The sequence below is a fragment of the Gekko japonicus genome, unplaced genomic scaffold (assembly GCF_001447785.1).
Source record: "Gekko japonicus isolate JY-2015 unplaced genomic scaffold, Gekko_japonicus_V1.1 scaffold541, whole genome shotgun sequence".
In the NCBI taxonomy this organism is placed as follows: domain Eukaryota; kingdom Metazoa; phylum Chordata; class Lepidosauria; order Squamata; family Gekkonidae; genus Gekko; species Gekko japonicus.
In genome coordinates, this window is record NW_015170907.1 from 622,585 (window position 1) to 644,479 (window position 21,895).

The following is a 21,895-nucleotide window of genomic DNA, read 5'->3' on the forward strand; positions in this document are numbered from 1 at the left end:
AATCTTAGCTTTGTAAAGCGCTACGAATTGAAAAGGTGTGGGGTTAAAACTTGTTTTCATAGGCAACACACACTTGCAAATAGTGGGTAAAGAGCATGCGTGAAGATGGAAATTATGGTCAGTGTCGATTTGTAGGATGATGGTGAAGGAGTGGAAATTCTTCTCAGACATCCTGTTTGGGGAATGGTGCCTGTCTTGAAGTTTCCATTTGTAGTTGGTTCTGTAACATAAAAAAATGGTGAAATTCTGAAATCCTGTTCTGTTTTCTGGATGCCAATTAAGAAAGCTCTTTTCTGTGTTTCAGAACATTGAATGGTTCTCGGTAGACAAACTACCTTGCCATAGGAATGATATGACCCCAAAGTCTAAGCTAGGTTTGGCACCTAACAAGTTTTTTATGACTATTCCCTTCATCAGGTATGTTTAGAAGGAAATAAAAAATTAATGCTTACTTTCTGTCTTTATTAAATCATTTTATATTAAACCCTATTAAAAGAAGTTTGGCTTTGCTGACAAAACTCTTAATTTCTTCACAGACCGTTAAGAGATTGGCTTGCTCGACGGTATGGAGATTCCTCCGATAGTGACAATGGATTCTCATCCACTGGTAGCACACCACCTAAACCAAGCACAGAAAAAATGAGGTAACAAGCTAGATAGATTTTAACATCTGCTAATAACCTTGTTACATTTAGTGGGTGGTGGTAGAAATAAATTCCTAATTGTAAATATTTTAAAAAATCAATAACTGTTTACAGTGTTCTTTATCTAGCAAGATAGCAGTGGGAGTGAGCTTTAATAGCCATAAATCCCTCAAATCCTTTCTTATTTCCAGATGATAAAACAGCAGTCACAGTCAGCTCAATAAATGCCTAGTAAACTGAAATATCCCTGAAGAGAATATAGTAGCTTTTGGGAGTGATAAGGCTGTTCTGCAGTGCAGTACAGTTACTGAATATGCATGTGTAATTATGTGTATGTGTAAAAATATGTAAAAGTATAATTACAATGTCTATAACTTTAAATAGTTTCAGTTGTTACTATATGGTTGTATATGCCTATTTGACATTTGTACTGTGTGGCAAGTGAGTCTTCATGTTCTGTGACAGTATTTTGACTCAGTGAGCTCAATTTTGTTTCTGGGATACAAATCTAACATACACACTGTAGTTTAATAAAATTCTGGTGTACATGCAAGTGATTCAAGCTCTGTATTGGAAATATATGTATACAGCACATCCCACACTGCCCTGTCTTACACAACCACGTGGGTCCAGTTCCAGCGTCTGAGAAACGGCAGTTGTGTTTGTGTGTACTGGGGCCTATATATTTCTGTTCTGCCCCCTCACCCTCCCTGTATGTGGAATATAATATGTAAATAGAGCATGAGGCCCCTGATTTCCCCATAAGCCATTTAGTCCTTTTTAGGGAGAGAGAAAGGATATGATACATTCAAGACATTGTATGGAGAGTGGTGGATATATATATATATGGTAGACCAATGGGCACAATACAGTAAAAATAAAAAGGAACAAAAAATCTTCTAAAAAGATTCATGGCAATTAAATCGGCCAGTCTTTTCCAGACTATGCTATAATGCATGAAGCTGAATATTTTTGTTAAAGCTGCTACAAAACCCCTGTGTACAAAAGTACTGCAGTATTAACTACATGCTACAGTACTCCTTGGTTGGTCTTTATATCAAAAACCTAAGCCTCTGAAAATGGAAAGATTAACTAAAAGGAAGGGAAGGGGGTGCAGTCTTTACTGTTAACTGCTGCCAAGGTAGCTAATTGTTGTCTCTGGTGTTGCTTAGATTACTTTATGCCATTTTAAAGCAAAGATCATTAGACTGTCAGTTCTATAATCAACATTTGTCACAATGTTTACCATTCTGTAGTGCCTTTGTAATGAATGGTAATACCCCTAAAGAGAAGATTTATTACATATTGTTGTAATGGGTACTTGACAAGAATGGTCTTGTTGCAGGAATGTATAACTTTCTTTTGTAAGCTGTTTGTGTTGTAGTTTCTTCTGTTCCTAATGTTCATCTGCTGAGTTGTTCTAAATATGATGCTTTTTTGATGGGTTAGATCAAAGCTTCATTACAGCCAGCAAGTGCTAGCAGATGGTCCTTCAGGAGATCAGTGGGCAAAGCACAGACAGTTGCAGCAGCAAAAGCCATATAACAATCATTTTGAGATGTCTGAAACTTTAAAACTAAAGGTCAGTTTCTTTTTACTACATTCTTCAGATTAATTCTTTGAGCCTCGGGGTTCCTGTGTAGATTACGACATTTAAACTTCTTTAATCTCAAATTCATAACAAATAAGTAGGGATGAGGTTTTAATAGGCTGAATGTATTCACTGGAGAACTGTGTATGCAAGTCTATTCCTCATGTGCAACATAGTTATTCAGTGGCCTACTTAAACTTACAGAATACAATTTTGGACCTTTTGACTGTTGTGTTCTCTTTTTTTCTTCCTTACATTGTGGTATGTTCAGAGCATACGAGGCAATGGCAGAAAGCAATACCAGGACACTCCTAACCAAAAGAAGAGAGCAAATGGTGTCCATAGTCAGCCAGCTAAACAGAATCAAACTTTGGTAAGATACGCAATGGGAAATGAGAATTGCACCTTGCTGAAAAAGGACACTGTAGTGATGCCTTGAACTGTTGATTAGGAATATGGCCAAAGTTTAGGCAGTTTAGAACCGTTAATAGGTACTTCCAGCAACAGGTATATTAAGACATGCTAATAAAAACCAAAGTAAGTGGTATTGTGAAACAGTGAAATTCACTTCAAAAGCCGTTGTAAAATTTTTTAATAGTGTTGAATAAGATTTTTGTAAATGTGAATGCTTCTTTTTGACTTTTATCCATATATGTTGATAGCAGCTATTGAAAAACAAGCCACCCAATTTAGGATCTCTAAGGTAAGGGGGTGAATAATAAGAACACTAAAACAAGATTTAAAACACATATAAATGTATAAAAATATTTAGAATAGAACATATAAGCAAAAACATGAATGTGAGGAAGGGTAAATGGGAATCAGTGAGGGAGCACCAAATAAAACAAACAAACAAGAAAGTCTTCACCTGCTGGTGGAAGACAGTGGTAGAAGGAGAAATATGAGTCTCCTGGAAAAGAAATTCCATAATTTTGGTGTCAAGACTGAGAAGGGCCTTTCCCAGGTTGCCACTCACCTAGTATCAGATGACAGGGGAACCTGAAGGAGGGCCTCTGAAGAAGACTTGTAGGGATTGGGTAGTTAGAACAGAAAAGTTGCCAGCTATATCATTGCATTCTTGTACTTGACAGTGATCAAATAATAGCCAGTTAACAATATTTGACTGCTGGCTGGCATGCCAACTGTAGTGCATCCTTCCACACAAAAAACAGGCCATCTGACCTGCCCTTTGACCTCACACTTATAGCTTAAATGTGTGTAATTGGCTAGATCAGTTTAGGCTGTGGGCCAGTGGTACAGTGGTCTAGGTGCTGGCTGCCCAGTTTAGGGCTTTCCTGTTCCAGCTTTTGGCTGGATTTGGTAGAAAAAAGATGAGCATTTTTCCTGACCTCCTCCAAGAATGCTTAAAGTTAACAGTTGTTCTTATATGTTCCTACCACACACCAAGTATGCAATATTATCAGAAAATACACCCTAAGTCACAAATAAACAATAGGACATAAAAGCAGCTTTTTAGATGAGACTTCATATAGGTAAATATTTGAAATATACATATGATATGCAGATGTTAGGCATGCATTCATTGAGGTCCTTATGCCTAACAGCCGTCTCCTTAATGGTAGCTTTGATTTCTTGTTGTGTGTGTCTCTTTCCAAGGGCTTGGGGAAGAATATGTGATTTTATTCTCAGGGCAGGGTGCACAGTATAATGGCCAACACAGAAGAGGCTGCCCAAAATCCCATTTGCCTCCAATAATTCTGAATGTACCTCAAGATTTGTAGCTGGATCCTGTTAAGAATCACTGGTTTGTGTAATGGAGGTTCTGTTGCCTCATTTCTCTTGATACATGGTGCTTTCTGTCAGTTGTAGCTCATGTTGCAGACTTCAGACTATTCAAATGCAATGCAAGAAGATCCACAGGGCAGAGGGTTACTGTTGGCTTTCCCAGCTGGGATGCCGAAGCTGGGATGGTCTGATAGGAGAAGTGGACAGAGTCTAGAGGAGGTAGCAGTCTCTGCAACTGAGAGGATCCAAAGGGGCCATGGGCTGGATGAGACAGACGGAAGACTTGGGCTGGCGATGATGGGGAAGAAGGGAGGAAAAACAGAGAAGAGAGAAGTGGTGGAGAAATGTGGGGAAAGTAACATTCAGTAAGGGTATGAGTTGAGGGTTGCTGGGGCGAATGAGAGAAGCAGGAACTGTCCTGTGGGAGGAAGTTCTGTTACGGGACTCAGATGATGAGAGCGTGTGGAAATAGGAAGATCCTTAACAAAGTGATATCATTGCAAAGGGATTGTGGATCAAACCGGTATGGGAGAAGCAGGGCCGGCCCTGGGTTTTTTTGCACACTAGGCGAGGCTACCTTCTTGCACACCCCCCACCCCCCGCGCTCACCAATTTTCAAATAAATAAACATATGTGCCTGCTACACTTCCCCTGACATAAATATTTTAAAGCAGCTATTTTCTAAAGCATGTGTTTTTTTTATTTTATTTAAAGAACAAAGCAGCTTCGCTTTTGTATTTGGACTAGTTTAAGAACTGGATCAAGTGCATCAAATCATGCATGAATACTGAGTTTCCATTCGCACTATCAAGTTATCAATATATACCTTGCCAAGCATACTGTTTGAATTTTAAACTTTGTAACACCTAAGAACTTTCACAAGCACACTATGAACAGTCAGGAGCGATAAGAAAGTTTTTAAAATGCACTGTTACAATCTTATTTAAGTTTCAGTCTAAAGTGCCCTGAAAAGTTTAAGACAAGTTCCATGCTTTCTTGCAGGGACTTGGTATTCTTCAGAAGATCTGCAGATCAGGCAGGCTTATTAAATATTAGTTTAAATTAGCTTAATTATTAAAATGCAAGTGCCTTTCTCCCCCATTTTTAAATGGTAAAAAAATAAACAATCATTTTCAAGAGTAATTATTGACCATAGAAGATAAGCAAGCATAGGGATGGTATGTGAAAAGATTTTATACAGAGATGGTACAGAAAAATAATCCCTACTCCTGTTCCTTAACATTTCACAGGGAAAACTTGCTCCAGGTTTAAGAAGAGAACGTTTTGCTGTGACTTTAAAGCTTCAAGCAATTTTAACTGTTAAGGAGGCACAATTTTTAAAGACACTTTAATCCTGGGTCTACTTAGATTATGACATGATGTGCTTTGTGCAAATTTTACAACAGCTTGACTCTAGGGTAAATGAGAAGCATCATAAGTTGCAGGCTGCTTTCAAAGCCACTTTAATTTCTGTCGGCATTATTGTAACCACAGTTTTGAGTGTAAGATGCTCCTCTCCTTTACCCACCCACCCACCTCTCCATCGCCCCCCTTTATTGTTGCCTGCGTTTGACAGTCACATCTCCACCACTCCAACAGTGGCTTTGATCACTGGAACAAGACATGTCACTTTGGACGGGAGAAGAAAAAAAGGACACACACAAAAAGCCCCTCTCTGTTTCCACTAAATACATTCTAATCACAGAAACAGTATCTAGAGTATCCAATCCCCAAGCGCCCTTAGGACAGCAACATGCAGGGGTTAAAGTGCACTTTAAAAAGCGAGGCAGGGGTCCAAGAAGACTTCACACATAGCTCTGCACTGAGCATGGCGAAAACCTCATTTCCTCACTAGCTGATCCAGTTGGCTCATATAAGCTGCAAGGTGGAATTTAATGTCAAGAACTGTAGCCCCATCATGCCTTACGAGGTGTCTGTTACTTAGTCCACAATAGACAACCTCAGCAAAAAATACCTGAGCATGGTGTCTCGTTGGTTTATTTTAATCTGGATATCGTCTCCCCCCCCAAAAAAAGAAAAAGTGGAGCAGAATTTGCAAAGATTAGGAACATTCTGCAACCCCCCCCCTCCCCCATCGGCACCTGAAGAGGTGCAAACTGCAAAAAGCACATGGCCACAAACTTGCTGACGGATGGCGGCTTCACTTTCTGGGCTCCCTCAGCCCCAGGTGCTGTGGATGGCAGTCACTCTCTTGCACACCACATCACTCCCCTCCTCTTCTCGACTGCGGAGCCTGGTGATACGTACCCTGTCACGGATGACCAGCTCCCCTCCCTCCCATGAAGGGAGGTGCCCCATGCCGTTGCTCACGCCCGTGTGCTTTTCTTTCAGACAATGCCCCTCCTGCTTCGACAGCCCTGTGGGTCAGCACAGAGTGGACCCCCTCCCCCCGTGTTTGAAAAGAAACAGCGTCGATCTCCCCGCCCCCCCATCCAGATGCAGCCCCCTCCACGTCTGCCCTCAGGAGGCCAAGAGGAGGCAGAGCGCCTGGAAGCCTGCAGAACCATGACCGCTCATGGCGGGCCAAGCCTGACCTGGAGAGACTGGGGGGGGCCAGAAACAGTCCTTCGAAGGCTTCTTGGCTTGGGGTCCTGCCAGCACCCGGAAGCCTTGCTGGGCCCTTCACTGGGCATCTGAACCCTGCACCCCGAGTCCAAGCACACACACCTCCGCTTCCCATGCCCTGTCTGTGACACCAGTCCCAGCCGTCCCTCCGGGATTTCCAGCCCCCCTCCCGCCCCATGGTGGCAGGCAGCAGAGAGCTGGTGGTGGGATCAGGGGTATCTTTTATTCCTAATATTTACATGCACACAGCACTGAGAGAAGAGAGCTCTGTGGCACGTCTGTTGGGCAGAGGAGGGAGGAGCAGTGTGGCACTTTAAATGAAAAGCTCTGTGGCTTACCTGATGCAGTCTTCTGAGTCGAATCTCTACCTACCCGGCGCTCGCATGAGGGGGGCGGGGGTGGCAGCAGACTTGTTCCCCCCTCCCTTCCCTGAGGAGAAGCTGCTAGGCATGGCAGAGCCCAAGCAGAGGCGGGAAAGTGGCTGGCATGGTCTGAGCTTTCTTTAGGGCATCTATGGCGGCGCCGACCTCAGCCCCGTGGTGACTACGTTAGTGCCCTGCGGTTGGAGCGCCACACGCAGAAAGTCCAACGCCACCCGTCCACGGGGGCAGCTGGGAAAGTGCACGGCCCATGAGCCCATGCACGCCTCCCCCGCCTCGGCTCCTTGCAGAAGAGTGAGAGCAGCAGGGCTTTTGGCGAGGTGTGGGAGGGGCGGGGCAGCAGGCTACCGTGGTGCCCTCCACTAGGGGGTGCTCTAGGCAAGTGCCTAAATTTGTCTTGAATTGCTCTACCAGATTACTACTCTTCTCTCTAGCTTCATATAAATGGGATTGAAGGTAGCACATGATAAAGTTCTGGTTACGTCCTGTTTATTTAAATGGGAAAGACTTGAATGTGTGATTAACTTTGTCATTTGAATAAATGTGGCTCACTCTACATAATTATGGTTAGGTTGTACATGTTATTTTTAAGGTATTTATAATGAGTGAATGTAACACATGGTCATCTTCTTAATTAGAAATGTGAAAAGAAGTTGCATCCAAGAAGGCTTCAAGATAACTTCGAAACAGGCAAGTGTAATCATAGTTCTTCATTTTTGTATGCTAATATCTAACGGTAGTAGTACCTCATTCTCACTGCACGGTATCTTCTGAGAAATGTCTCTTATTCTTGTGTCCTGTTCCTTATAGCTGTTGTTTAAAAACTAATGACATGAAAGCTTTATGTAATTAAACTTAGAGTGTAATTAATATGAGGAATGATGGGTTGGATTCATCTTACTTGAATAGAGGAGGACATCCTGCTTGACTTGGTACTCCACTTCCCATAATCCTGGTCGTAGGAAGTAGGTTGCTTGTGCTACGTGAAATATATTGTGATCCCCCTTGTGTTTCCACTTTGCTCTTGTGCAGCTAATTTCTGGGCACTGTACAGAGGAGGCAAGTGCTAGGTGTTGCACAAGTTGTTGTGCAAATGGAACAGTGCTAAGTCCGTCTGTTTCCACTTGCGGATTGTTAGATCCAAGGTTCTGTCTCTAATGGGAGGGAGTGTCCACCGTCTTCTGTTCTTCCCTTCTCTGTGAGATCATGGTTCTGAGCAAGCTCTGCAAGGTGTTCCTTGTGCAGCTCGTAGGTTGTCATGTTCCTTCATATGGTGCCTTTTCCTTCTGAGCTTGCAGAACAAAGCCTCTGCTACTCTTGCTTTCCTTTTCCCTCAGCCTGTTTTGTCTGTTGCCTACTGTAGGGACTGGAGAAGAATGTACAATAGGTATGTTGGCCCAAACCTCAAGTAAAACACTGGGCCGTAAAACCATATAAGGTGACTTTATTTATATAGTCATATTTATTATTAGAGGTATGATGCACAGATCTCAGGCATGCACTGACAGAAACAATTGTGCCTGATTGCCATCAACCAACTTCTTAGGTTTGATTCTTGCTTACTATGTGGCACTTTACTTAAGGGCCTGAGGGAGAAATTTACGATTTTATTTCAGGAGAGGAGAGCAATATCAAACCCGGTCTCCTCCACTGGCTGCCAGAAGCCCTTGCAAAGTGGGGAGAAGAGGCTCCCATGTGCCCCCCAGTGGATTTATAGGATTCCCCTAGGGAATCACAGAGCTCCACTACAAATCGTGGCACTTGACCTTGTCATTCAAGGACACAGTTCAGTCACAGTAGTTGGATCACTGGATAAAGACACAATAATAATATTCCAAGATTTTAGGGTGGGACAGGCAATCTTCCTGAGTGCTAAAGACCATCCTTGAGACCTGTAATATCTAGACTTTGCCCTGATGTTCCCATTTGCTCTGTATTTATGAGAGCCAAGTACTTGGCTGCTTGAAAAATGAAAGAATATGGGAAGTATGCTGGGACTACAAGAAATAGATACCACATTTTGCAATAGTTATCTTTCGCTGTGGTGTAGTAAATCATATATTGAACCTACATCCTATTTTGGCTATAAATCCATATGCAAAATGAGAATGGCCTTTACAAGTGGGGTTACATCAAGCCTGATCCACAGAGACATGCCAGGATCAGGGATATTGGACCTCTCTGGAAATTCTTCTGAGTTCTGCTTGCTTCTCCAGTTGGGTGATGTCAGTTCAGAACTTGGTGAATTCCCTGAGAAGTTGCCCTCTAGAAGAAAGAAACCTTGAAGAAGCAGGTGCTGCAACCTTGCGTATAGGACCTGCAGTGACCTTTGGATTTAATCACTGTAGCTAGTTAGGGGGAGGCATTCTTTGGTATTCCATTTCATGTGTTGATCTTTAATCTTATTAGTGGGGCTTTCGTCATTTTGAACTTTTGTTACCACCACTGAAGATTTGCTCATCTTTCTAATGCAGAAGCTACATATGACGTGTGTTGTTCCAGTGAAGACCAACTCCTAGAACATGGACAATCGGTGCCATGCAATGGCCATTGCAAGTTCACTTTCTCCTCACGAGCTTTTCTGGGCTTCAAGTTTGACCACGATGCGATCATGAAGAGTTTTGACCTCTGACAGACAAACAAGCATCAGAACAGGCAACTGCTTGGGTGCACTTGAGTGGGTTTCCTAAATCCAGCCTTGATCCTTTCTCAGGTTTTTAAGCAATGCAGGGACCTAGTGATGGGCTTGGGAGGCTTTGTTGTCTTTGCAGTATGGAAGAGGCATCATACAGTGTTGCACTTTAAATGCAGTATGGCTTTTACCTACAGAAATGCTTTCCAAGGGTTCATGTGCTAGTTGTCAACTATGCATTACAGGGCATTTTTTAAAAAATTGTTTAAATTGCTGTGTGTTTTTAGAGTTAAGGAGTATTTTAGCATCAGTACTAACTTAGGCATTTAAATTGCTCTTATGTACAGCTGCTTGTGAGTTTCCCAGATTTTGCAAAAGGATGACAACCCAAACAAAACATCTGTGGACACCAGGGTTGAATACCTGGATTTATGTAGCTCTTTTGTGAATCTTGCAGGCTAAAGGCAAACTTCTGTTTTGTTCTTCAGAATAATTATTCTGGCTAGATTGTAGCTAGATTCACCTTTTGTTCTTTGTTACACTGTGCTGGAACTCTTTGTATAGGCATATCATTTTAAATTGTGTTCATATCATGAAATGCTGGATTCTGGTCTTAACCAGCTTTTGAGTTTTATTGGGCTATGGCAGTGGTGTCAACCATGGCCAGTTTGCTTTCCATGTGCTAGTATTGTTGTTTCTCTCTTTTGAAATGTCTACTCAAAATGTCTTCTACTAGAAAAAATTGCAGCTACTTTGAAGATTTAACAAGGGGAAAAGACGATTTCGGGAAACAATTTACTGTATAGAATGTAAACTAGCCTTATTAAGGTTCTGCAGTGGATGAATTCAACATATGCGCAAGACAACAAGCCATGCCAGTTCACTGCTTAATCCGGTTTGTAATTGTGCCACAGTTCTCTTGCAGCAGTCTATCCAGTAGTATTTGGACTGATATACAGTGAGCTTATTGTGTAAGAAGTAGCTGCAGATCCATGAAGATTCAACAGTTCAGCAATAAGAATCAAAATGTGAAAAAGGGTAGCAACAGAGAACAGACTGCAAAAGAACTGAATTAGAAATGATTACCCTGTAGTTGTGCTGAAGGAATGTTTGAATATGTGAATGTAATTTTCCTACAGACCTGCTGATAGATACCTGTCCCCCCCCCCCTTTACCTTTGCAGTTTGTGTCAGTATTTCAGATTTTGGTCTAGGTGAGGTAAATGTTTAAGCTGGAAAGTTTGGTGAGTCTGTACTATTTGGAGATGGTGCCCCTGAAATGCAACCTGTTCTTTCACAAGCATCATCTATGACTTTCCCTTGATAAGTACAAGAAAACTTGTAAAGTGTTGCTTTTTCCCTCTCTTTGTATTGAAAGAGGCTCACATTAGTTTCCATGTGAACTCAGTTTTGTTTCCAAGTTATTTTTTTAAACTATTGAGTATGTCTGCCTGCTGAAATCCAGAATTAGTTCAAATCATTAAATTCATTGGATTTGTAAATCTCTTTAAGAGCAAAATAGCTGAAGGGCTGGTGATGTGTGGCAGTACCACTTTTTATCTGGTCACCTTCATTTAAGGGAGGGGGGATGCTCAGTTTGACTTTTCTGGCAGTTTGACTTTTCTAGCAATAAAGTGCCTAACTTTCCAGCTTCTCTTCCATTCCAAATTGGATATTCAGACTGCTTGTGCCAAACATCTTCTGACTTGCTGCTTGGCTTCCCAGGAATGTTAATGCTGCTTCCTTTCCATATTACAATCGAATGGGGAAAAGGAACACTGGCACAGTTGTGTGAATCTTACATTTGAAATGTATTCCCTCTTGGCATGAAATCTTAAATGGCTGTCTTGGCAATATGAGATGAAATGAAACAACAGCAATCTGCCCTCCATGTAAAGTGAACTCCTATTTTGCAAAGAATATCTTCATTAGAAGAGACAGTGTCTGAGTTAATTAAGAGTTCCCAAATGCTACAAAAACTAATATGGATTTAATAATCAAGCCTTAAAATGGGTTGAAAGTAAACATGATAAATATGCAATATGCTTCCAGTTTAAAAGGTACCATATTTCAAAGCTGTACGTATTTGATTGCGATCATGTCTTAAAGTGGTTGGATCTGAACTTCTTTATGGGTTCCTTTGGTGCCCTGCACTGTGAACATTTCAGGTTGTTTGTTGGTTTGTATATTATATTTTTTTTGCTTGTAAAGTGTTTAAATGACTCATTTTATACTTATGTATTCTGAAGTGCAGGCATATGGTTTACATGGATTTCTGTAAAACAATGAAGAAATGGCTATTTGGTGATTGTAATAAAAATTTTCTTGTCTGATGTGGGCATTTTAAAAGATGGGAATAAACAATCTGTGAATGAATTTGAGTTCATCTTAATAGAAGGATCTTACTGTTTGCAAATGGGGCTGCTGCAGCCCCTCTTTGCCACACCTAATTGAATTGTGAATGTTGTTTATTTGGTCCTTAACATCTTCTGTTAGAGTGACAAAGAATGAAAGCTTTGATCTCTGTGTAGTTTTGGCAACTTTGGCATATTTTTTGTGGGCCATCAGTTCTCTGGTATCCAGTTGGCTTGCCTGTTGTTGACAGCTTTTGTATCCAGTACTTAAACTTTTCAGAGAGAAAAATGGAAGAGTACAATTTTAACATCTTATCCAAACCAGTCCAGGGATATTACAGACAGCCATTAGATTTAAATTATTTCTTTGTGTTAATGTTAACGGTGATCTCTCTGTCTCCTTCCCTACTGCTATTAAGATATGGGTCAAAATGTCAAAGGTAGCAAGCAGTTACTGTAGATGAGTTTGATCTGACTGTCAAACCTAGCTGTCAGACTAGCAATTATGTAACTACAGACAGGTGCTTCTACCAGGTCTCGTTCAGGTCTTGTTAGAGATTACATCACCTTGTTAGGGATTGGCTAGAGTTCAGCATAATAGCTGTCTGCTTAGTTAGCTATGGGGGACTCAGTTCTCAGAGACTAAGGCATGGCATGCTGTTCAATGGCCTGGTAAATATCTGTATATATTTACCTTTATAAACTCTCAGTGTGCCTTCATATCTGGTCAGTCTCCTGCTTTTTATTTTCATAACCCAATAACTGCCTGGAATGCAACTATGGCAATGTCTTAGGGATATTGGGACTGTACTTCTCTCAGGGTGAGTTGCCTTGGAAAAATGACATTTGTTAGAACACAGCTGTAACAGCGTTCCAGCTGTTAAAGAGAATCCACTGCAAGTAGGAAGTCTTGGCAGCTCTTGAAGTGTGCATGTGTGCCTGTGCCAAGAGAAATCCTGGTTTTCCCTCCCCCCAAAGGACAGGAAGTTTATGTGTCTTCATATATTCTTTTTCCTTTCCATTTTTGCACTGTCTCTCCTAACCAGGAATAATAAGCTATCTGAAACCATTTTCCATTCCATCTCCTAGTTGCCTGTATAGATTTTGTCTGTGCATATGCAGCTAAGGGACTTGGCAATCTTGTAGTGAGTTAACTGTGTAAATTTCTGGTGCTCTGTTCAAGTTTCCTTACAGTAGAATATGTATACATGACAATAAGGCTCTTAAGTAGGAGTCTATGACTGAAACTTAGGTATGTTTTTAAACATATGTAACTTCTTTTTCAAGAAGGGAAAGATAATTGGCCTGCAAATGATAACTTTTTACTATCAACACTGACAGGTACAGTATATCTTGTATGCTTATATTCAGTCTGAAAGTCATTCTTTGGAATAGGCTGTTTTAATTAGTCACAATAAAAAAAACAAGAAACCCTTTCACTATTTTTTTTTGGAAATCATGAAAAGACTTATGTTCTGATACTTAGTCAGTTTTAAAAATTTGCACACAAATAGGTTCCAACAGAATTGCCAGGATCCAACAAATGTTCTATGCACCAAGCAAGCTTTGGGTTTCTTTTTCCTTAAGCAGTAGCACCCCATAACGTACATTAACTGCTTTAGAAACTGGGGTATACCTCCAAAGCAGTTTGATGGCATGGGATCTGATGCTGTTTGAAGTTTTAAAAAATGCACCAGGGTACATATTAAGTCCTTTAGTGTGTTGAAAGTAGTTCTTTATGATGTGGTGTGGTTTTTAAAAAAAAGGAAGTAGTACTCACTGGAATAAAGTAGAAGAACTGGACTTCTAAAATAAAGGAAGTTGTGCATGGGAAACTGGAGAAACTTCTATTATCTCTAAGAAGGAGGTAAAGACAAAATGAACAGTTCAATAATTGTGTATAACAAAACCTTTGTATTTATGTTGGATTTGGAAATAGTGTAAAGTTCTATTTTCTCTGTTATAAAAGCTGATAAATGGACCACTGGTAAACATGCAAAATGTTGTGGTTAATGACATTTTGATCACATTAAGAATAAATGTTGCAGTAGAAGTGCAGTTTTCTTCAGCTACAAATATTTTATAGACAGGATTAATGTATGTATAATTACAGTATTTGAAGACTAGCGTGATAGTTTATTTTCTAGCCAGTTTTAATAGAACTATTCAATAAAAACCCTAAACTTTTGTCTTTAACTTAAATATTTCAATTTGGTAGTCTCAGACCCTGCTTCTTCATGCCCTATATGAGAGAGCTAATTATTCACTACAACTATTGTGAAAATCAATCCAGCTGCAAATAAAGGTTTCCTTTGGTAGGGCAATGTGATTTAAAATGCATTCATAAACAGGCAGTTGTTCAATTTTATGATTCATATGATTTCAGTAGTGTTCTAATTTAAGTCATGAGTTAAGTTTGGAGAAGAAATATCAGTCTGAATATCACAGCAGTCTTTATTGACAACATCAATCTCAAAGGGTGGTGGGGAGGGGAAGGGGAAGTATAGATCTCCAGTATCCTCTCATTTTAATTTCAAGTTGGACAAAACAGTTTCTTGACTGAGTTTTGAGTAAGCAAAACTGGTGATACCGGCCTATAAAGTATATCTACTTATTCTAGTCAGATGTGTTTGTGCAGGAGTTCAACAGTTTGGACACTGAAGAACACTTTTTACCTGATTATGTTAATACTACTTTTCTATTTTATAAAGAACATCTTATTACTAAAATTACTTCTTGATGAGTATATTAATGTGACGTGCTGACAGTGTTGTACTGCTGGGGCCATAAATGATACTGCAGCCAGCATTGCCTTTAGGGGCAATAGAAAGCAGTTTTTTCTGAACATTACATGCATGGATAAACAAATAGAATTAAATTTGAAACCTGTTAAAGGTGAGAACGTAGGCCAAATATGTTATGCAATGAACTGTTATGTGATCAGTATGTTTGAGTATCTGTACAATTAATCTTTTAGCCTTTTGTTAGTGTCCATGGGGTTTTCTTGCCAAAGATACTGGAGTGGGTTGCCATTTCCTTCTCCAGTGGATCACATTTTGCCTGTGTTCTCTGCTGTGGCCTGTCCGTCCTGGGTGGCCCTCCACGGCATAGCCCACAGCCTCATTGAACCATGCAAGCCCCCTCGCCACATCAAGGCAGTGATCCATGACAGAACTATTGCACAATTGCATTCATTTCACATGCTAGCAAGGTCATGCTCAAGATCCAACAAGCTAGGCTTCAGCAGTACATGGATAGAGAACTGCCAGAAGTACAAGGTGGGTTTCAAAGAGGTAGAGGAACTAGAGATCAAATTGCCAACATTCGCTGGATTATGGAGAAAGGAAGGGAGTACCAGAAAAACATGTGCTTCATTGACTATGCTAAAGCCTTTGATTGTGTGGATCACAACAAACTATGGCAAGTCTTTAAAGAGATGGGAGTACCAGAACATCTCTCATGTCTCCTGAGAAACCTGTATGAGGGTCAAGAAGTGACAGTTAGAACCGGATATGGAACAACTGATTGGTTTAGCATAGGAGTATGACGAGGATGTATATTGTCACTCTGCAGACAATACCACTCTAATGGCAGAAAGTGAAGAGGACCTCAAGAGTCTCTTGCCGAGGGTGAAAGAGGAGAGCGCAAAAGTTGGCTTGACACTCAACATCAAAAAAACCCCAAAGATCATGGCATCCGGCCCCATCACTCCTTGGCAAACAGAAGGGGACAGACTTCACGTTCCTGGGATCCAAGATCACTGCAGATGGTGACTGCAGCCATGAAATTAAAAGACACCTGCTCCTTGGGAGGAAAGCGATGGCAAACCTAGACAGCATAATAAAATGTAGAGACATCACCCTGCCAACAAAAGTCCATATGGTCAAAGCAATGGTATTCCCAGTAGTCATGTATGGCTGCGAGAGTTGGACTATAAGGAAGGCCGAGAGCCAAAGAATAGATTCTTTTGAATTATGGTGCTGGAGAAGACTCTTGAGAGTCCCTTGGACTGCTAGGAGACTGTTCCCTGGAAGGCCAGATACTGAAGCTGGCGCTCAGATACTTTGACCACCAAATAAGAAGGGAGCACTCACTGGAGAAGACCCTGATGCTGGGAAAGATTGAAGGTAGAAGAAGGGGATGGCAAAGGATGAGATGGTTAGACAGTGTTATTGATGCAGCGAACATGAAATTAAGCAAACTCTGGAGCATGATGTGGTCCGTGGGGTTGCGAAGAGTCAGACTCTACTGCAACTGAACAGTATCAACACAATTCATATATTGTCATTAAAACAGTTAATTTTCACATGTACCCTTTCCTGTAAACAAACAAGACATTTTCATGTACAGTAAGGAATGTGTGCGCAGGATAGTATCATCCAGGACATTATTTCCCTGCCCTAGAATCAGAGCTGGAGGTGAACAGATCTCTCTGTAACTTAGCTTTCTACCCTAAGATTATTTGCTAAAGGGGGGAAAAACAAAGTTGGCACAGAGACATTTTAGCATTAGAAATTTATTCAGAATATAAGAACATTTGTAAAAGTATTATAAATGCCTCTGTATAAATAAATGCAGTTTGTACAATTCTATATCAAATAAACACAAATAGCAATTTTACAGCAGCTAAGGACATAAGCAATTGGAAGAAAATGAAAATGGAAGTTCTCAGTGAAAAATTCTACTATAAACAGTAGAACAATACTGACATTTAATGCAAAAGTAATCATATGTGCTTTGTAAATAATTAACAATACATTCAAGCTGGTGTAAAAAAGGTTGTATACCTCAATTGGAAAAGTAACAGTTTTAGAATAGGTTCCATGCAATGTCTGACAAACTCAACAACTTCTAAAAAACCTGTTCTAATAATACAACTTAACATGTCACATTTAGAGACTACGACTGAATGAATAATTGTCATCGAAACAAAACTTTTCCACTTAACATAATGGAATAGACAGTTTTAGAAGCTTTTCATAGCAGAGGAAGCAAGATGGCAAGTTCCCCTGAGCTAGTACAGTCTACTTCTCCGTCTGGCTAGAGACTGACTGCTTCAGAATTGAGATGGTTTTGAAATGCTTGCATAACTGGGGTGGTTTTCTTCTTTTGGTATTTGCCTCTATATAACTGTTTGAGTCTTAGTAACCTACTTGTCCTGAATTCTAGACTGATGGTAGCTGTGCCCAAGTCACTTTTCTTTTACTACATTTCTTCCTGAAGGCAGTGACCACTTCTCATTGCTATACCCACATGTGACTAAAACTGACCCTCCCCAGGTGACAAATGTAATGAATCACCCTCTGCTCTTGGCAATGAAGGATCACCTGGCTCGTTTTTGCATGTTACGTACTCTGAAAAGGCTTACTTTTGGAATCTGTATTACAGCTTTACATTAGCATTCTTACAATATTGTACTAAAAGCTAAACAATGGCTCTGCTTGTGGTGTGTCCCTTTCCAAATCACATGCATTTGGGGAAGTAACCACCCACCTTCCCTGGTCACTCTTCAACACAAGAGATCTGCACTGGCAGAACGAGACATTGCTGGCTAGTTAAGCAAGGCTACACTTGGAATTATGTCCCCATAAGCTGGAAATGCATGCACAATGTATGCTTGGAAGCCAGCCTGTGTTCCTTTAAATGTTGCTCTGGCTAGACCAGGGCAATCTGTTTCTCTTGATCCTTTACAAAAACCCACATGCATGTACCTCCTCTGCAATGCAGATATATTTTTCTTACTGAATTTGGTCCAGTACTGGAAAAGAAGAAAGCACCATCAGGCAAACAAGCTTCCTCCTGTGGTCTGCTTAAAGTTTTCTCAGTGGTTTTTACCTTCTGCATTGGTAGAATCCGGTCAGCTCTAAAGAAATGTTTAAATCCCTTTCTCACATGGGGTTGCTGTATGTTGTGTAAAATGCCAGGAAGGCTACACACCAGGTGACAAGGCACAAGTGCCATCTAATTCATCAGACCCAGATGGAAATGCCCTGTAAATCCCTTTGCAGGCAGTTACTATCCCAATTCAGGGAAATTATTTTCCATGGCAGCTGCAGTGATTTTCAAGCAAGCCTAAGTTTTTCCTTGAGGATATATTCATAAACTTTACATAGTTATGTGATCTTAAAAGTTGTACAATTTTGCTGGAACCCATAGACACGATCTTTACATATCCCTTTAAAAGTCGAACATGGCTCAAACTTCTGCAACATTTAAATTGCATTCAAGCAATGTTGGTAGCAGCTCATGATACACTGACATTTCCTTAGCTCCTACCTAGTCTATATAAAAGTTAAAGGCAGGGTTCCATGCTGCCACTTACTGATTTTTAAAAATGCTTTGGTTTTCACTAGTGAAGTACTATATTGCTTTTAATTCTTGGGAACTTTTTCCTAACAAAAAACCTTATAATTTTAGCACTAGGTGAGATATGCTTGTGAGGAAAGGGGAGAAAGCAAGAAATAACTATCTCCTCCTCCCTGTACTCATTATGGTAGAGGAAATTTGCCCATTACTGTGCGACCTGGCTCCTTTATACAAATTCACATTTTAGTCTGGACACAGACCAGGAAGTACTGTTGCCTTGCCCTCCAATGGGCACTGGTAGTCAAAGCCATTCAAGGAGCTTCCCTGTACAGTTGCCAGTGAGAAAGAGAGAGCCCCTCTGAGTTGCAGGCTGTGGTAAGGCTCCAGTAGAGTTAGCTGCACCTTCATTCTGGCCCAGGAAGTGTTGGTTCCTGACTGTGATGGTCATGAAATCCCTTGGTGTGTGCCTGCCCACTGCCAGTCATACTGGACCTTCTCTCTTCCAGGGCCATTGTTTCACCCATATGCCACAAGACTCCATGCATGCCTAGAGGTTGAGCAGCTGCACCCACAAGCAGGAAGATGTGGCCCAGATAATCATGACCTTTCTTCAGCCTACCCACCACTATTATCTATGAAATGACATGGAAGGGTTTTTAGTGATACTACAGATGCAAGGGGATTCCTTCCACGTGGGCTTCAGCTGCAGATACTGTAGCCTCTCTCTAGTCACGACTGTACAAGCCTTAGCCCTGGAAAACTACCCTATGAAGGCCAGGTGGTTTTCCATTTCTTGCAATCCATGCATTGAACAATTTCCAAAAGGAGCCTTCTGCTTTTTTATTTCCTTTCCCCTGCAGATTGGGAAGTCCTACAAATTTGTAAGACATGAAGGGATTCCCTTTTAAGGGGGGGGGGGTTGATGGAGCTTTCTTTTTACCTTCAGTTTCCACCAGCACAAAGAGAAAATTACTTGACAAATTATGCATCTTATAAAGACATAGTAACGTTGGGTTTCTTTTACACATTCTAGTTTAGCCACAAGTTTCTACAAATCACAGCTTTAGGATCCATAGCTCTGGCACAGAACTGTAAGCAATCAGTGAAGTAATATTACTAGATAGAACTGCCACTATCTGTGACTGCTTCTTCCATAGTACTTGGACCAGGAATAAGAACTGGATTATGGTTCCTTCTCCTCTGCTTGTACAGCTTACACTTTAGTTCTTTAGAAACAGCTGCTTAAGCATCCTGGATGATGACTGGGTTTATCTAAGAGACTCTTGACTGAATCATAAACAACTGAGCTGAGTTCCCCACTACTACTTTCACTGTAGCGTGTCCACCATGGCAAGCATGTCTGTCTAGTCAGAGAAACGGGCTCTGAGCACAAGATGGCTGCCCTACCTGATATAAAAGTGGCACACTAAGTGATCTATTGTAGTCTTCCATGATGCAACAGTCTTCCCTTTCCCCAACCTCAATTACTGTGTTCCATTCATTTTGCAGATTGAGAGGAAATGGGAGCAGCCAAAGACAGTAAGGAAGGAGAGAAGGATAACACTGCTGGGAACTATATCAGATAATAAGCGTGGTCTTTAAAATAATGTCCTTTAGTGGGAGAAGTAAAAAAAAAAAGATCGAGAGAGAAAGATCTGCTGACTACAATCCTGAGCCAAAACCTGGATGCTGAAAATAACCCAGCTGTGTTAGAACACCAGACTGAGAAGTTAACCACTTTAGGTTGAATGAAATTGTTGGCTGGCCTAAAAAAAAGAGAACTGAATCATTTCATGCTCTCTCTCTGGCTGAAAGTAAGACAGGAATAGTAACGTCTACCAAATGAAATCAAGATATGCTACAGCATGAATTCAAAAAGCTGCAATAAGTTCTTTTTGGCTCAGTTCAGACATCACATAAAACCAATTGTCGAAGAGTCCAGCTATATAGACACACTGTGCTCTAGAGCAGCTTGTCCAGTTGCTCAGTGCCATCTTTTCAGTGGTGCAGCTACTTACCTGTGACAGTTTATGGCAGAATTCTCAGGAATGCACATGGCATCTGGACTGCTTCTTTAGCTATAATTATATCGAAGAAACCAGCTTTTGTTGAAATTACTGATGTATGGCAAAATACTAACCTACCCAATAATAATAAATCCAGAGTAAGAAATGCAAAGGAATATACTTTGAATTTTAGGATGGGTAGGAATGAACAAACAGTAAAAGACCCATAATAGTCTTATAGCTAAGGGATATTAAAAGCAGCAAAACATGGGAAATCCCTATCTCTGTACTCTTCCTCCACAAGGAGGTGGTTTCCCTTCCTCCAAGACTCATTCTAGGAGGGCACTTATTCTGACATTTGAAGGAACGCAACCATTACTTGTGTAGTAGAGATGTGCTAGGAAATAACTAGTTTGTTTGAATGATGGGTAGAAGATTACCAACAGAAGTTGTGACTTATCTGCCTATTCTGGTAGGCTTTGCCACAAGGGTAACTGTGTTCTATCTGTGAATGAGGATCCAGCAAAAAGAAACAGGGCAGATCGGGTCTGAATGAGAGCTAAACATGCATATCCTGTTTTAATTTTTGTAGATTTGCTTTAAATGCAGAAAACTCTTGAAAGTTAAATGTTAAACCGGGATTCATAATGTGGGCAACTGTGTTAACTATGAACTTGATGAAAGACACTGAACTCCCAACCCGCAGGAACCTCCCAGACAACTAGTGTTACCTGCACTTTTTCTCCTAAATTTTAATATACAATAAGATGCTTCAGCATTACAGGAAGAGAAACAGCAGCTGAAATCTAAGATCTCAAGCTGACCAGAAAAGCACCTCAACTCAGTTACAGTTAAGATACATATATAAGAACAGCAGCAGATCTTAGGAGGCCATCCTGTTGGGACAGCTGAATTTATTGCAAGTGCTTACACAATCACAGTGCAAGGAAATAAAAACTAGATCTAAAAACAAGGCACCATTGAGCTGCATGTGCCAAGACAAAGAAATTCCACTCCCTTAATATGTAGAAATTAAACAAATGCTTGTTCTGCAGCATAGATCTGATACACCACCTGAGAATTTTTGCCACATTTATGCCTATTGGGGAAAATAAGAAGCAAGTTCTCATTAACAGAGACATTCAAGCTTCTCATTTAAGTATTTTGCATGATGTCATCTTGCTAGTTCTTGGCTGATATGGTAAGTTCTACAGGGATGAGAAGACAGAATTAGCACCACAACTGAGTTCCCTTGGAAGTGACTTTTCACACACAGCTTTTTCTTTTTTAAAGAAAGCAAACATTTTCAAGAGAGCACTTCTACATTCATCTGAACAGGCACATTTCTTAAAACCAAGGACATTTTCTGCCAAAAGGCGTTATCAAGCGGAACTGTGAACTTTAACCATTTGACTGCTTTCGTATTGCCCAGCAGTGACCACTTTAGGGAAATCTTGGCCAAAACATTATTTTCAGCACTAATCTTGGTAACAGCCCTGACAAGCCGTCTAGTGAAAAATGCTGCCCTGTGATTTAATGTTGCTGCAGTGTTCTTTTCTGTGAAATGTGTAGCTACTGCAACTTTATTCAGAAGGTGGGTACATTGGAGACAAAGCACCAACTCAGGTGGGAGGTGTGGGAGTGGCACTGC

General features: G+C 40.7%; 1 protein-coding gene across 1 annotated transcript in view; it reads left to right on the forward strand.

Annotated features, from left to right (window-relative positions):
- Positions 1–10,063, forward strand: part of DCP2 (decapping mRNA 2) — a 29,326-nt gene extending 19,263 nt beyond the window's left edge. Inside the window, exons 6-11 of the mRNA XM_015418650.1 lie at positions 305–417; positions 537–644; positions 2,094–2,226; positions 2,507–2,608; positions 7,586–7,637; positions 9,422–10,063. Coding sequence (XP_015274136.1) covers positions 305–417; positions 537–644; positions 2,094–2,226; positions 2,507–2,608; positions 7,586–7,637; positions 9,422–9,579 — 666 coding nt within the window. The 3' untranslated portion in view covers positions 9,580–10,063. The remainder of the gene's footprint in view (positions 1–304; positions 418–536; positions 645–2,093; positions 2,227–2,506; positions 2,609–7,585; positions 7,638–9,421) is intronic.
- Positions 10,064–21,895: the final 11,832 nt, after the last annotated feature.